Source organism: Lissotriton vulgaris, unplaced genomic scaffold, assembly GCF_964263255.1.
Source record: "Lissotriton vulgaris unplaced genomic scaffold, aLisVul1.2 SCAFFOLD_467, whole genome shotgun sequence".
NCBI classification, from domain to species: domain Eukaryota; kingdom Metazoa; phylum Chordata; class Amphibia; order Caudata; family Salamandridae; genus Lissotriton; species Lissotriton vulgaris.
The window spans coordinates 1,214,455-1,230,377 of NW_028253837.1; the positions used below are offsets into that span (position 1 = coordinate 1,214,455).

At 41.4% G+C, this 15,923-nt stretch overlaps 1 protein-coding gene across 1 annotated transcript in view; it reads right to left on the reverse strand.

The window, feature by feature from the left end:
- Positions 1-5,892: 5,892 nt before the first annotated feature.
- The window catches only part of LOC147660731 (interleukin-1 receptor-like 2), a 64,955-nt gene continuing 54,924 nt past the window's right edge, over positions 5,893-15,923 (reverse strand). The window contains exons 4-5 of the mRNA XM_086951499.1: positions 10,044-10,211; positions 5,893-6,963 (exon numbers count right to left, since the gene is read on the reverse strand). Of these exons, the coding sequence (XP_086807625.1) occupies positions 6,602-6,963; positions 10,044-10,211 (530 nt within the window). The 3' untranslated portion in view covers positions 5,893-6,601. The remainder of the gene's footprint in view (positions 6,964-10,043; positions 10,212-15,923) is intronic.

The window sequence follows — 15,923 nt, forward strand, 5'->3', positions numbered from 1 at the left end:
TTCACAGGAGGCATTTAGGAGTCCTAAAGTTAGGAGTCCTAACTTTACTACTCCTAAACTGAGAAAAATCCTAACTATAAGACTTTCGGTATTCACAGAAGGCATTTAGGAGTCCTAAAGTTAGGAGTCCTAACTTTACTACTCCTAAACTGAGAAAAATCCTAACTTTAAAACTTTTGGTATTCACAGAAGGCATTTAGGAGTCCTAAAGTTAGGACTCCTAACTTATGTGAATACCGAAATGAGTAGGTGCCTTCTGTGAATACCAAAATGAGTAAGTGCCTTCTGTGAATACTAAAATGGTAGTAAGTTTAGGATTTTGTCTTAAGCAAAGATCTTCATACCCGGAATCTCCTCCTTCCACCTCCCTCATTCAATCTTATCTCAATAACCTCCCAACCCCATCTAATGACCATCTTAAGCTTTCTGATCTTGAAACAGAGTTATCCCTTAGTGAATTATCCACAGCTTTAAACATTTTGAATAAAGGGAAAACTCCCGGTTCAGATGGTTTTTCAGCTGAATTTTATTTAAACTTCTATAACTTATTACTTCGTAAACTTTTTTATCTTTTTCATTCATTTTTTCTGTCCGGCAAACCAGAAGGCACTGTTCAGGAGGCCATGATTTGCATCATACATAAAGATGGACTGGACCCTATGTTTTGTAAAAATTATCAACCGATCTCTCTGGTTAATGTAGATTACAAACTGCTCACCAAAGTACTTGATTGCGACTAGTCCCTTTTATGCCTTATTTCGTGGGTAAGGAGCAGTGTGGCTTCATTAAGGGCAGATTCACTTTGGATAATTCTCGTCTCCTACTTAACATTTTGAATAAAATCCCTTCTCTTTCCACAGCCTTGGCGGTCATTTCTGTTGATGCTGAAAAAGCAGGGTTGATAGGGTTGATTGGTCCTTTTTATTTGCATCCTTGAAATGGCATGGTTTTGGGCCCATGTTGATTTCACTTATTTCTTTATTATATTCTGCCCCAAGAGCCTCGGTTCTCGTCAGTGGTTGTCTTTCTTCTTATTTTCCCCTTCAACGTGGTGTCTGCCAGGGCTGTCCTCTCTCCCCCGTTATTTTTGTTTTAGCTCTCGAACCTATCTTATCTTTAATTCGCAATAATGATTCTATATTTGTTTTTTCCTATGGTGAACAACATTTAAAACTCTCAGCTTATGCGGATGACATTCTCTTTTTCATTTCCAATCCCAAAACCTCCATCCCTCCTTTATTACATGAATTCACCTCCCTTTGCCTTGTTTTGGGCTATAAAATGAACTCAGACAAAACAGAGATTCTTCCTCTAACAAAATTTTGTCTTCCACATTCCTTCTCTTCCACCTGTTTTGCATGTGATAGTTTCTAAATCAAATATTTAGGTATATGGTTCTCCAATTCCATCGCCTCTACTGTCAAATTAAATATGATTGAGGTCCTATCCTGAATTGACAAACTATTCTCCTCTTGGAATCCTCTCTTTCTTTCATGGTGGGGCCAGTTAGATTCAATTAGGATGATGATTACTCCTATATTGATTTATGCTCTTTCCATGCTTCCTGTCCATATTCCTGCCTGTTATTTCAAAAAGATTGATTCTCGCCTTTCTAAGTTTCTTTGGAAAAACAAAAAAAGCCAGGATTTCCTTATCTCTTCTTCGTAAGCCAAAATCAAATGGGGGTGTGAATTTTCCTGATTTTCGCATTTATCTTAAATTTTTTTGCCTCTGTCAGGCCTCGAAAGGGCTACTCTCCGAACCTTCTCCTTTAACCCCCTGTGGCTTTACATGGAGCAGACTCTACTATTGCCCTTTTCTTTCAAGGAATCTCTAGCTTTTTCTGCTACTTCCATTGTTTAAACACACTTGTTCCCTGCTGAAATCGTTGACCCAACAAAAATCTGTCTCTAGAGAATCCTTTTTAGACTCCCCAATCTGGCACAACTCCCTTATTACAATTAATAATAGAACCATCTTTTGGAAATCCTGGAGATCAAAGGGGATAATTTGGGTTAAGCACCTATATGATGGCTTCTCTCCGTGCTCATTCTCCCAATTTCAAGCTAACTATCATTGTCCCCGCTCCTTTCTCCAGAAATTCTCTATCCTAGTGGCAGTTATTCCTGACACCTTCTATTCTCTTCCCTCTCTCCCTCCTTTCTCTGACCAAAACCCTCTTCTTAAGGTTCTTCTCTTTCTACCCAAAGCTTCTCTCATCTATAAACTCTCCTTAGCTCCTAAGCCTGATCATACCAAAACGAAATTGGAATGTACATGGGAATCTGACCTGTGATGTGAATGGACTATCATTTTTTGGGACAAACTCTGGTCCCGCTCTCTTCAAATCTCTTGCTCTGCCTCTCTTACTCAATCTATGTTTTTCCATTACCATAGACTCAACTTTGCTCCTATTTCTATAGCTAGGTTTACTCACTCCACTGATACAAATTGCTGGACTTGTGGCTCTACTAATGCTGATTTCATACACTTTCTCTTTCTTTGCTCTTCAGTTTCTCTCTTCTGGGCGGAAATATGGTCCTATATCTCTCGCTTGTTTAACATGATCATTCCTTATTCTATTCCTCTTCTTTTCTCTGGAAGTCTGTCGGATTCCTTAGACCTTCCCACTCATAAATATGGCCTTTTGGACCTTATGTTACCTTTAGCTTTCCAGCACATAACTCTTAATTGGAAAACTCTTACAAAGCTTTCTGTCCAACACTGGTGGAATAGTATCTGTCACTTTCACCGACCTGATATGGCTTTTGCCTTCTCTAATTACGCGGATGGTTAATAGGTAGCTTTTCTGGTTGTCACTCACTACTTATTTAGATAAACTAGCATTAGCAAATAATTCTTGTTTAAATGCGGAAAATTGTAAGTCTCCTTAAACAGTCACTTTCTCTGTTCTTTTGCAGTAACCCTTGTTGGCTTATTGCTTTTTATTAATTATATTATACTGATTGTTCACATTCCTTTGTAGATATGCATTATTATATTCTACCAATTTGTAAAAGTAGCCCCTTCCCCCTCCTCATCCTCCCCTTTCCCCCCTTACTTCCTTATAACATTTAAACAGCTTTCTTTTCTCTCCTCCCGCTAGCCATTTTATCATTTTGTATTCACTTTAATATGTTATTCACTTTATTGCTGGCCTAGTCTATTTTTTGTTATTATTTGAATAAATCTTTTTAAACATAAACAAAAGAAGCTTTGTTACCCTTTCATCATACAGATTTATTGTGCTATTTAACCCCTAAACATCTCTCTCTCTTAGGCTTAGTAACACAAAATTGGTGGGGGTTACAGAGCTCCTATTTAGTTATACTAACTGACTGAAAATATAGTCCTGCTTGTGCCATAGTTCTATTTCTTTTTAAGAATTGTCTAACGATAATGTGGCAGCAGAGGGAGTAAAGTCTCAGTAGCAAAATATAGCAGATTTAGCAAATAAAATATTTGTCAAATTACATGTTACTTTAGTATTATTTTTTCCTTCACCTGCAGCCACAGCTCACATCATTCTCAATCCTACAGGCCTGAACCTGCAGTGGCATGAGGGGTCCTTTCACTCCCCATCTACTCTACCACTTAATTGAGCAGCTTCTCAACTCCCCAAAACAATGTCAACTAGAGCACAAAGTTAGGGTCTCAGCCACCTCCCCTGGAACAACTTCTTTCCTGTAAGTGCACGAGCACAGCAGGGCTTTTGTAACCCATGGAGAAGACTCTTAATGTCTTTTTAAGGCCTTTTACCCTGCCCCCAAATCCCCAGTTCAGGATAAGGCAGCTGATAGAGGCGAGTGCTAAAAGCCCCATCTCCATCATGGCAAACGCATTGGACCACATTCAGTCATTCACACCCACAAATTGGGAAAAAAAGCTATGCCGAGCCAGTAATGAACAGCTGAGGCTGCCACTGCATGAATGAGATTTCAAAATACCAATTCTGTGATGCGATACGGTGCAGCATTGACACAGGGAGTTTGCAGCTAACTGCTACTAGTGACCCTTTCCATCCTGCTGCAACCTGCTGCAAGTGAGCTCCAGTACCCCGTGGGGGAGCTATGAGCACTGCCCATCGAAAACCACCACCATCCCTGGACTTCCTACACCCTAGCAAGATTACTTTCAAAACACATAGATGACTATAGTCTGTTTTTTATAGGTCTGGCGTGGCAGAACACTTGCCTGCAAGACCTAGTGTCACTAATAATTTTTATATTCTGGTAGTGCTCTTTCACTATGCCCACAGAAATATTCCTCTCACCTTATGCCTGTGAATGTTTGGTGTCTGATCACACCTCCTAAATCGCTTGCGCTGCCATGCATGAGGGACAATATAACATCTCAATCCTCATAAACTACAATCTTTATCTTGGATTAAACTGTTTACACAAAGCAATGATCTTTTCTTTATTTTAACTGTGGAAATTATGGGGCATATTATCAAGGGGGTTTATTTCCGCTTTTTTGGCTTTAAAAGCCAAGAAAGCGGAGATAAAATTATTTCCCTATTACCTAGCTGTCGCTAACACCAGTTAGCGACAGCTAGTAGGAGATAGCGACCATCTTGGGCCCCGCTTTGCATGTCAGTGATATTTATCACTAATAACATGCAAAGTGGGCATGCCAAGATGTCAGCGACTGGAACCCGTCGCTAACATCGCTATCTCCTATTACCAACTTTTGGAGATATTCGTGCTAAGCGCGAATATCTCCAAAAGCTAACACCTGCCCCTGAGAAGTTCTTAGCCATGTTATCCAATGGTAGGTGGATAACATGGCTAAGAGCATTAGCTCGGTAATGCATGAATATCGCAGACTTTTCAGCGATATTCATGCATTTCGGCAGATTTTTGTCGCTTAGGAGATAAACCTTGATAATAGCAAGGTTCCTAAGCGATAAAAATTGCCGCAGCTCGGCGATAAAAATATTGCCGCTAAACCAACATAGCGATAATTATCGATAGTTGTTGATAATATGCCCCTATTTTTAATGTTTAATCAGGACAGCAAATTAAAGTCAAACCTAATGGCTTTGTCATTGCTTGAAAAAAAAGTGCTATCCTGGAATCGCTATTGACAACAATGTAGATGGTGAAAAAATAATCATATATAATCACATACAGACAGTAGTAGTTGTGTGAATTGGAGGCATTGCCAAATGGAAAGGGCAAACAGGCGTTATGTGGTAAAAAGTGAATTATCTAATCAGCGACACTAAATATGTCTCCCAAGTTTAAGAGTAATCAAATAAAGTTAGGCTTGATTGTGATAGAAACCAAGGAAGTCGACAGGCTCAATAAGAAGCACTGCAATTCAAGTTAGCAGTTTGGTCTGAAACATCAAATTAGGGGTGAAGTTGACGGAAACATATGAAGATGGATGAGTAATTGTCCAAAAATGTAAATACAGTTTCTTTAATCTTCTGTTGTGGACTTTTGTCGAATATAAAATGTTCAAAACATGCTTTATTATACACAACTATTTACATTGAATTCCTAGTGGCTCTTTTAGCCAGATATCACAGAATGGTATACTAGGTGTTCATGATAAAACATCACTGCTGTATTATTGTCACTTGCGAACAGTACATTGTTGTATGCCCCGACCTCAGTGTTTAATCCCCCTCCACCTCCGGCAGGCTCCCACACTGTCCTAGTTCAGGAAGGACCTCAAGAACTGGCTCTTCGGATGACCCAGCACTCAACGGAGCAGCCCCACCTTCCCCTCAGCAACTTGAGACCATCACAGGTGAGTAGTTGCACTTTACCAACCCTGATTGATTGATTTAAATGTTTGCACCAGCATCAATCGCCATTAAATCAGTTTCAGATCTATGAATCTTGGACCTAAAAGCAAGTGAACTCTTCAGAGAATAATAGTGGAAGGACACAAACAGATTTATTAGGCATTTTGTCTAATGGAATAGCCTTTTGATGGATGTTTTATCCTCTGTGGTTACCCAGTGACTCAATATGAGATTTCAGACATGACACACCCGGACTGGACAACATGCAAATATACATCACAGTACTTGAAGAAAAAGGCATCTTTTGGCCCCTGTTTGCACAGTTTTACATGGTTTGCAAAACGTGCCCGTGGTAAATGCAACTGTGTTTGGGCTGATGCTACAAGGCCAAACTACATGCAACACTTCTGAAATAATGCACATGTTTGTACGTCAAAGTTCAAATGCCATAGAATTTCCACAATTAAACAGTAGGACATGCATACAAACATGTAATTCTAATGTAGTGTTAAGACGCCCAAGGGAGACAGTGGGCTCCATAAATTCACTATAATATAGCATACTTTTCTGGTTCAAAAATATGCTGACGATATGTGGTGAGGGTAGTTTTGCGGATCATGGTATAAACCACGGGGTAAAAATAAACACCTTCGCTCCAATTACAAAAGGGTATGAACAATTGCATGCTGAACGTAATCTGATCCATTCCTGTGTCATAATTTGCTCACATCCACCATCACAAACACTTTAAGAACTGACGTGAAATAAATATTTTAAAATACGGAGGCACACAATGCTCCATCTTGGTGGCCTACAACCAACTATTAAATTTTGTCTGCCTCCTTAGACAGTGGGAATAAAAGTTGATTCTCCTGAAGAAGAGCCAGGTGCTGGTGGCATCCGATATCTGACCCTCTTCCAAAACCTTGTGTTTGGGGAAAGGGTCTTCCCTGTGAAATCTCCTTTCCATGAGATTGTCCCACGATTTCCTTTGATGTACTTCACAGATTCTGGAACATCGGAGTAGTCTATTTTCTCCAATTCTATTAAAATGATTTGAGTCTTGTTGCTCAGTAGCGAGTCGTGAAGAGCGATGCACTGTTCAAATTCATTATACAGGAAGTCTTTGTGTGACGTCTCTCTGGTTAGAATCAGTATCAGCCTTCTGCTCTTTTTTACTGCTTCGTCGATGACATCTGCCACAGCTGTAAACGGTAAGGCCAAAACAAAGAAAGAAATGTTGTAAAACAGGCGAAATAAAAATTTAAAATCAACTGTCGTCATTTCCGGATGAAATCAAGAGATAATTTGTGACATTATAACAATGAAATTAAATAAAATCTTCTTGCTAAAGCACATCATTCCAACAACAAAAAATAAACAAAATTAAGCACTTTAGTTTCCTCTCAGAAGAATATCTCCATTTCTCTACACCACCAAAACCAACCCAAACTTCCGGCCAAAATAGTTGGTCGTAATTGGAGCAAGATTTCCTCAGACAGTCTAGAAGCACATCTCCTCTCGGCTGCCCCTAAGGAAGCCACAGACTTGGACACTAGACTGACCAACTTTAATAGCTGGATTTCCTCCACTATTGACCATCTCGCCCCCATCAGGCCCAACAAAACCTTCCGAGCTGCCCCTACTGTACCCTGGTACTCTGACGAACTCCGCAAATGCAAATTGGCCTGTAAACTATTGGAGAGACGCTGGAGACAATCCTACTCCCCTGATAGCAAACTTAAATACCAATCTGCCCTTAAAGACTATAGGAAGAGGATAACCGACCATAAAAGAATCCACCTTGAGGAGAAAATTAACCGGGAACAAGGATCGACAAGAGAAATATTTAACACCGTCAGAACTTTCACTGACCCGTTGGCCCTTAAACGACAATCCCCAGTGTCACAGACCCTTTGCGATCACCTCTCCGACTATTTTGAGGATAAAATCGCCACCATATATGATTCCTTTCCGTGCAATACCAGACCAGGCACTAATGAAATAGGTACAGTCCACTCCGACTCTGCCCCTGTCTTCACTAATTTTGAAGAGATTACCTTAGACCACTCTTTGGCAGAATTATTAAAATGCAGATCTGGCTCTCCTACGGACCCCTGGCCGGCCAAACAATACAAATCCTTGGCGTCCCTCCTCAACCCCGTTCTAAACGGCATATGGAATGACTCCCTCCAGATTCCTGGAAGCATGCCCGACTAGTTCCCATCCTTAAAAAACCCAATGCAGACCCTAATGAACCAGCCAACTACAGGCCTATCTCACTATTACTCGCACCTGCCAAAGTGCTCGAAAAGCTAGTGCAACAGCAACTAGCTAGCTTTTTCAGTAGCTTTACAGTACCGAGTCAGCACTAATTGAGATGGCCGATTCTGTACGGTGGAAGATGGACGAGGGGTCAAGAGCGGTGTTGGTGCTGCTCGACTTGTCGGCAGCATTTGACACCGTCTCCCACCCCGTCCTTCTCGACCGTCTCCAGGCTAAAGGCATTCAAGGCAAGGCCTTGTACTGGCTTGCTTCTTTCCTGTCTAATCGGACACAGGCAGTATTCACCCCCCCTACACCTCGGACAGTCGCCCGCTTAGGTGGGGAGTCCCCCAAGGCTCCTCACTAAGCCCCTTCTGTTCAATGTTTATTTCTCCCCCCTGGCCGTGATTATTGCCCAATCAGGAATAAAGGCTACTTCATTCGCTGATGACATCCAGCTCCTGTTCTCCCACGACAACCCCTCTCAAACCACCGCCTCCGCAACATCGCCCGATGGATGGACAACAACTTCCTCCGGCTTAACGCCGGAAAAACCGAGGTCCTCTTTTTTCACCAGCCCTCACCACTGGACTCCAACCTCTGGTGGCCCCTCGACCTGAGTATGCCCCCTTACCAAAGGAATCAGTAAAACACCTAGGGGTTAGATGGGATTCCAGCCTCTCATTCCATAAACAAGTTCAGACGGTGTCCGCTGCCTATTTTTCCAAAATCAGGATGGTGAAAAAAATCATCAATTTCCTACCCAGCAACACTAGGAACCTGGCTGTCCACAGGCCTCTACCATCGTCTCTAGACAGTCCAGAATGCTGCAGTACGGCTGGTCTGTGGCATTTCCCTCTGTGAGCACATCTCGCCACATCAGCGGAAACTACATTGGTTACCAATTCAAAAAAGGGCAGAATTTAAAGCTCTAACTCTGGCCCACCGTGCTGTAAAGGGAAAGGGCTCTGCCTACCTCTCCTCTTGCCTCCGCCCCTACAGTAATGCCAGACTCCTCCGTTCCAGCTCAAAAAACCTCCTCGCCACCCCCAGATTCAAAAAAGTACGCTCCGGTGGTAAAACCTTCCAAGTTTGCGCCTCCTCCCATTAGAACAAGCTCCCTATCTCCATCTGGATGATACAGGACGAACTCCCTTTCCGCAGAGCTTTAAAAACTTTCCTCTTCTGCTAGTTCCATCTGAGTTAGACCCAGCATGCGTATTCACAGAAGCGCCGGGACACCCCGTTGGGGTAGCTGCGCGCTATACAAAACACACTAAATAAATATCTAATATGTTCAAAGATTAGGAATAGGGAACGAGTCATGTTAAAAACGTGTCTACCTGGAGTATTCACTACGAACATTTACATGCGTGCAACAATATCTTATGGATGTGAGTCCATGGTCAAAGCTTGGTGTCTATATTCCACCTGCAAAGTATGGCTCCATTTACAAAAGCAAGTAAAGGTTTAGAAGCATTGAAATGAGTCTATGCTGGTCCACTAGTCTGTTATTTTATAATTAATAAAGTTAGAAAGAATTATGCATGCAAATGTACAACTCTCGGATTTTCCTGCACCTTCTCCACAAGTCAAATGTCTTTCTCTTGAGAAATCCACTCCCCTATGCCCCCATGATAAACAGGGGAAATTCATTCCCTTTGTGCAAACAGATAGGGAGAGGGTGGTGGTGGTGGGGAACTTAAACAGTCTTTGAGAATACTCAAAAAGTTCTCCCTCTGTGGGGTTAACATGATTTGACATATGGGAACTAAGTAGCTGACTAAATAATCCCTTATAAGCCAGTTTGCAATGACAAGCCTGACCACTGAATAAATGGATGTTTACTACATCAAGGATTTGTTCAACACTGTGCTCTCGCATTAGGCAAAGGGCACCGGTACAGTACAATACATTGACATCACCCACAAAGACAAGGGAAAGATATACGAGAGCAGGGAATGATTAGTGATAACTGAACGTGCAAATCATTGTTGTTACTATGAAGAGTAAGGTGTACCTTCTCCTGGCAAGTCATCCCGCCCAAAAATAAATAATTTATATCCGCACTGTTTCTCCAGAACCTCAGGCAGCGCTTTCTGTACAAATAGGTCCACCGTGTGAACTTGGTCATATTCACTGCCCTTAGGAAACATGACATAGGCATCATACATCTTCCCATCTGATACTGAAAAAAGAATGAGTAATGTTATTTAAAACAACAACAAAAACAAAAGGATATATAGACTATCTTTAAGCTATGTTTCAGTTACATGTCATTGTTCACAGTCTCATTTATTACTGGAAAAGTCAGACTTTTCAGAAAGTTTATGACCTACGTTTAACGTTAATGCACTTCATATTTGTATTACACGTGTTGCTCTCCTCTCTTTCAAACCATTCTTTGAAGTTGAAGTTGATAACAAAGTTTATTTAGACAGTAGTCTATAAACAATACATAGAGCAATGGATTACACATAGTGAAAAAAGATCTTTAAAACTACAATTCATTTTACACATTTACAACACTTGTAAAACCATAGCATAAAATTGGGAAACACTGTACTTTTTAATCTCTCCCGCCCTCCTCTGCTACCTCCGTTATATATTCTCTTGTTGCTTTCAGAAATTTCCCCAATGCAACAGTAATATCCAAAAAAGACATTTCTGTAAGGAGGTCAATGGCATCTGCACGGGAGGTCACCTGATATTTTAAAAAAATTGGACGTAAAAAGGTTTTCCGAATTGCTAAAATCCATGTACAATCAAACAATATATGTAAAATATCATTTCTTACTCCTAGGCCACATTTACAGTTTCCGTCCGAGTGGATCAGGGCCATTCTTATTTTTCTTTCAATCTTCCATGGGTTTAGGCCCACCCGAGCCTTTAAGATTTTGTGTCTTAGCCATCTATTGGGCAGTAAATCCAAATATGGGAACCGGACCTCCTTTTCCCATTCATTCTTTACCCAATTCACTGATTTTTTTAACCTCAGATAGTCCATGTCTTGTGATCTGGAAAATTCAAGCCCTTTGTCTCGAAGCATTTTTTTATTGCAGACTATATTCCACAATGGTGGAGAGAGGCTCAATTTCAAGCGCGTGGCTACCGTCTGGAGAGTTTTCTTCATATCTCGCGCCCAGCGTAAGCTGCTTGCTTGAATTTCCTCTCTACACCAAATCAATACCTTTTCTTCACCACCAGACTCCTGTTGGTTCCAAAATCTTATTAAGGACGTTTGAGTCTTTACATCCCATGATGTCAATCCCACCTCCATTCTGATAGCTTGAATCATGGAGCTATTTGGTGCGACTCATCCAACCTTATTTATCTACTCAAATGTCCTTGTGGAAAGATCTACATTGGAAAAACAGAGCGAAAAATAAAAGTCAGATTGAACGAACACAAATCTAACATCAGGACCAAACAAACAAAATCCAGCGTGGCCACACATTTCATGGAAAATAATCATACCGTGGCACAGTTGAAATTTATGGTTCTTGAAACTGTTGAAAAAAAGGAAGGAAGAGATAACAACAAGTTCCTTCTCCAAAGAGAAACTTCATGGATTTACCGTTTACAATCTTGTAAACCGTTTGGTCTTAATGACCGCATTGAACTAAGTTGCTTCTTATAAATACCCAGCTGGGTATATAAGGACACATCTATCTTGTGCCAGTTTACTGAGATCATGTACCTATTGTTTACATTGAATGTCACCTGTTCTTTGTTATACTTTCCCATTTCATCAGTGACAATATTTCCCTTTATGTTTCAACATATCTATTCCTTGACGCTTTCGGTAACCCATCACTTCTCTGTACCTTTGCCCGCTTAGACCCGTTCCAACATGGCCCCCACCTTCACCACACGATAGTCCTCCTTTGATTTCCATCACCGCCCACCCCGTTCCTTGTTATCCTCGAGTCGGTTTCAACAGCGAGCCCTTATACCAACCCGGCGACTTCGCGTTGCAGTTCACCCACCTGGAGACCTTGACAGTCCCCCCACAGAATCCCGCTCGGTAAGCATAACATAGCCCCTGTCAGCAAGCCTCCGTTACATTCGCACTCGCATACGGAGTGTTTCCCTAACCGCAATTTTTCTTGTTTTTTGATCCGTACAGCATCGCATTACAGCCCTCTACACACGTGAGCATTTTTCCAACTCCTTTTCCTTTTTTGTTGTTACCCGCTACCCGTCCACTGATCCCGTTTACTTTCCTGGGTGCGCCCTTAATTCTCCTGCACATTTAAGCCATCCTGGCACTTCACTCCACTTTTACCGGTTTCCCCCATTTCTTCTTGCACAGACTCTTGTTTGTTCAAATGCACCATTGGGACATGTTTATATTGTACACTATTATTTGACAATGAAATCGTGATACAAATGCAGATCGTTCTTATTTTTAGAGCTCCTCGAGAAAGGGTAATCGACCCGAAATGCATTGGAGCGACGATGATTTTGTGTAAAGTCACATAAACTGGATGAAAGTAATCCATTAATGAAAGACTTATGAAAAGACTAACTCAAATTAAATAAATTTCGGAAATTCAACGGAGTCCATTTTCTTGAACCAGAGGGAGTGCCCAAAAACTGGGATGTGCGCACTGACCGTGTTCACACACATTTAAGGTTCATATTCTGGCGTAGACGGACGGTTACGCCACCAGTTGGAGCACCTTTAAAACAAAAGATTCATTGTAAATATCTTCCAAAAAAAACTTCCACCCTTACAACGCAGTGCATTGCCCACCTTGTCTTTTTGGCTATTTGGTAAGGCCAACAACATTTTCAAAATGTTACCTTCTTCCCGGTTCCACCCTCTTTTACCACTCAAGTAAAGCACCTCTGCACCATGAAGCACTTGTGGGGGGATCATCACTTCAAATGCCTTTAAAAGCGGACTGTGTGACATGTCGCCGTAATCTTTATTGAATTTTTTCAGACCGAGGAATAAGCCTTAGCCGTTTGTGCCTCCACTTGGGTATTCCACTTTAGTGAGCTATTAACCCAGAGGCCTAAATATTTGTATTCACCTACTATGTCTAGTTTTTCCTGTCCTAAAAACCAATTAAAATTATTTACCCTCTTTCCAAAGCATAGGATCTTAGTTTTTTCCATATTTACAGTTAAAACCTTTTTATCACAATATTCTTTAAAAACATTTAATTTCCTTTGGAGGCCCATTTCGGTTTGATCCAAGATCACAAGGTCATCGGCATATAAAAGGCATGACACTTTATTGCAATTCATACGTGGACTTGCACTTCTTTCAACTTCCAGGGCAGCGGAGAGATCTGCCAAGAAAATTGGAAAAAGCAAGGGTGCCAGAACCCTTGACTCAAACCGTTCCTTACTGGGATTTTATGTGTTAATGAGCCCTTTGTGTCTTTAATGACCTGGGCCCAATTGCCACTATGTAAATCTTTTAAGATGTTTAATATACCCTGTGGCATTCCATAGTTTTCTAATACTTCCCAGAGGCGATTTTGGTCCACTGTGTCGAACGCCGCCCGGAAATCGACGAAACAGCAAAATAATTTGCCATTTTGTTCCATCGATTTCCTAGCCAATGCCCACAGTGCAAAACAATGATCTATCGTCGAGTGGCCTTCTTTGAAGCCACCTTGTTCGACGGGGACGATAGACCTATGTTCTACCCAAACTTTTAGCTTTCCAAGGATTATTTTAGAAAATATTTTTTCACCTATATCCAATAGGTTTATTAGTCTATAATTCTTCGCAGCATATACATCCCCTTTCTTATGTAGTGATCTTATTATGGCTCCCTTCCAGTTTGGAGGCATAATCCCTTGATCTAAAATGAAGGCAAATATTTTCGCAAAGAATTCCGTCCACCAGTTCTGGTTTGAGTTTAGTATCAGGGCTGGTAAATTGTCTGGGCCGGCAGCTCTAGTTAAATTTAGTGTCCTTATTATCTTATGGACATTTATTATTGAGCATTCTTGTTTTAGGTCCTCTACTAGGCCTTTCCAATCCCCTGTAACTTTAAGCTATGTTTCAGTTTCATGTCATTGTTCACAGTCTCATTTATTACTGGAAAAGTCAGACTTTTCAGAAAGTTTATGACCTACGTTTAACGTTAATGCACTTCATAGTTGTATTACACGTGTTGCTCTCTCTCTTTCAAACCATTCTTTTTTTTAAATATAGCAAAAATATGACTTAGAAAAATGGGATGCTGTACAATATCTTTCATATTGCATTGGCTATGGTAGTAGACCTTGTTTACAACTGAAAGTCCGTCTTTAGTCTCTAGTGAGTTTAAGCACTCAATAACTCATCATACATTCTCCCACTCACTGATGCGCAATAATACACAAACACACATTCAATATTTATACACAAGCTTGTCAATTAGTTGCTAGAGTCATTGTAGAGAACTTTAAGTTAGCATGAACCCGGTAGCCATGATACTGCTTTGCGCGCGACACTACATGTCTTTATTTTAACAAAGCTCTGTTTATGCCTTTCACATGAGAACTCTCCACTGTGCTCGTTCTCTGTCTGTTCCTTGAGTTTAGTCTGAACAGTGTGAGCAAGGTCGATAAATACTGACCCTTGTTATTCTGTTCTGGTCAGGCCCTAGCACTTAGACAAAACATACCAATGCAGCTGTTTTTGCTGGAAGCTCGTACTTTGATATTATGAGGATGCATGTCCAGGTAACACACACTTGAAAAGGGACCTTTTCAGGGAGAAGAGCAACACGTACCTGTGATGTAGAAATACGATCTATGGCCTGAGGTATGGGGCTGCAGACAAAGCCCAGAGATCTTCAATACTTCTGCTTACCAAGGGAAGGGTGGTTAGGCCTTATAGTCCTTTATCCACTGTGTTTTGTAAAATGACATCTCCCTTTATGATATATGGCCTTGCTGCATTGCTAACAGTATTGATATTATGCATTTTGATGCTGGTTGTGGCACATATACTGCATTTTAGAGCACGTTAGTTAAAATAAATATTTTAAACTATCTTTGTGTCTCTGTCGAACAAGTTACATACCTTCTGTAACATAATATCTGGTAGAGACTCTATCTAGCTGCAGATTCCTTACCTTTGAATTTCCCAGGCGTCAGGCTGGATCCAGAAACTTTTGCTGAGCAATAGCTCTTGCACGCGACGTTGGGTGACTCCCTTCGGCTCCGCGTGATGTTGTTGAGGTCGGTAGCATCAGTTATGACGTCTCAGTGCCTACATAGGCACCACCCAGGCATGCGTACTTCAGTACTTTCTGTTTTTTCCATGCCAGAAGCACAGACCCACGAAGTGACTGACGTAAACATGTGTAAAACTAGGGTCCTGAAAGGGGAGTTATGCTAGACCTACCACATCAGTCCACAAAGCGGGGAGGCATGGGTGGGGCTGTAAGGAATCTGCAGCTAGATAGAGTCTGTACCAGATAATGCGTTACCGAAGGTAAGTAACTTGTTCATCTGATAGAGACTTCTAGCTGCAGATTCCTTACCGTTGAACCAGATTCCCGAGCCATACCATCCCGGCGGTGGGTTGCGGACTCATGACCTAGACTAAAAAGTCTTGCAGGACTGAGTGGGTAAAGAACGCTCCCTGCACACTTGACCAACAAGGCAATAATGTTTTGTGAACGTGTGCAGTGATGCCCACGCCACTGCCTGACAGATGTCTTGGACAGGGACACCCGGGACCAAGGCTGTAGCCGCAGCCTTTCACCTGGTGGTATGGGCCCATAATCACTCAGGGGGCTGGTTCTTCGCCAAGGCATAACAGATTTTAATGCAGAGAACAACCAAGTGAGAGATGGTTCTTTTCTGCACTGCCTTTCCCTTCTTTGCTCCCACAAAGAGTTGGTCATCCACCCGGAACTCTTTTGTGCAATAAAGGTAGAACG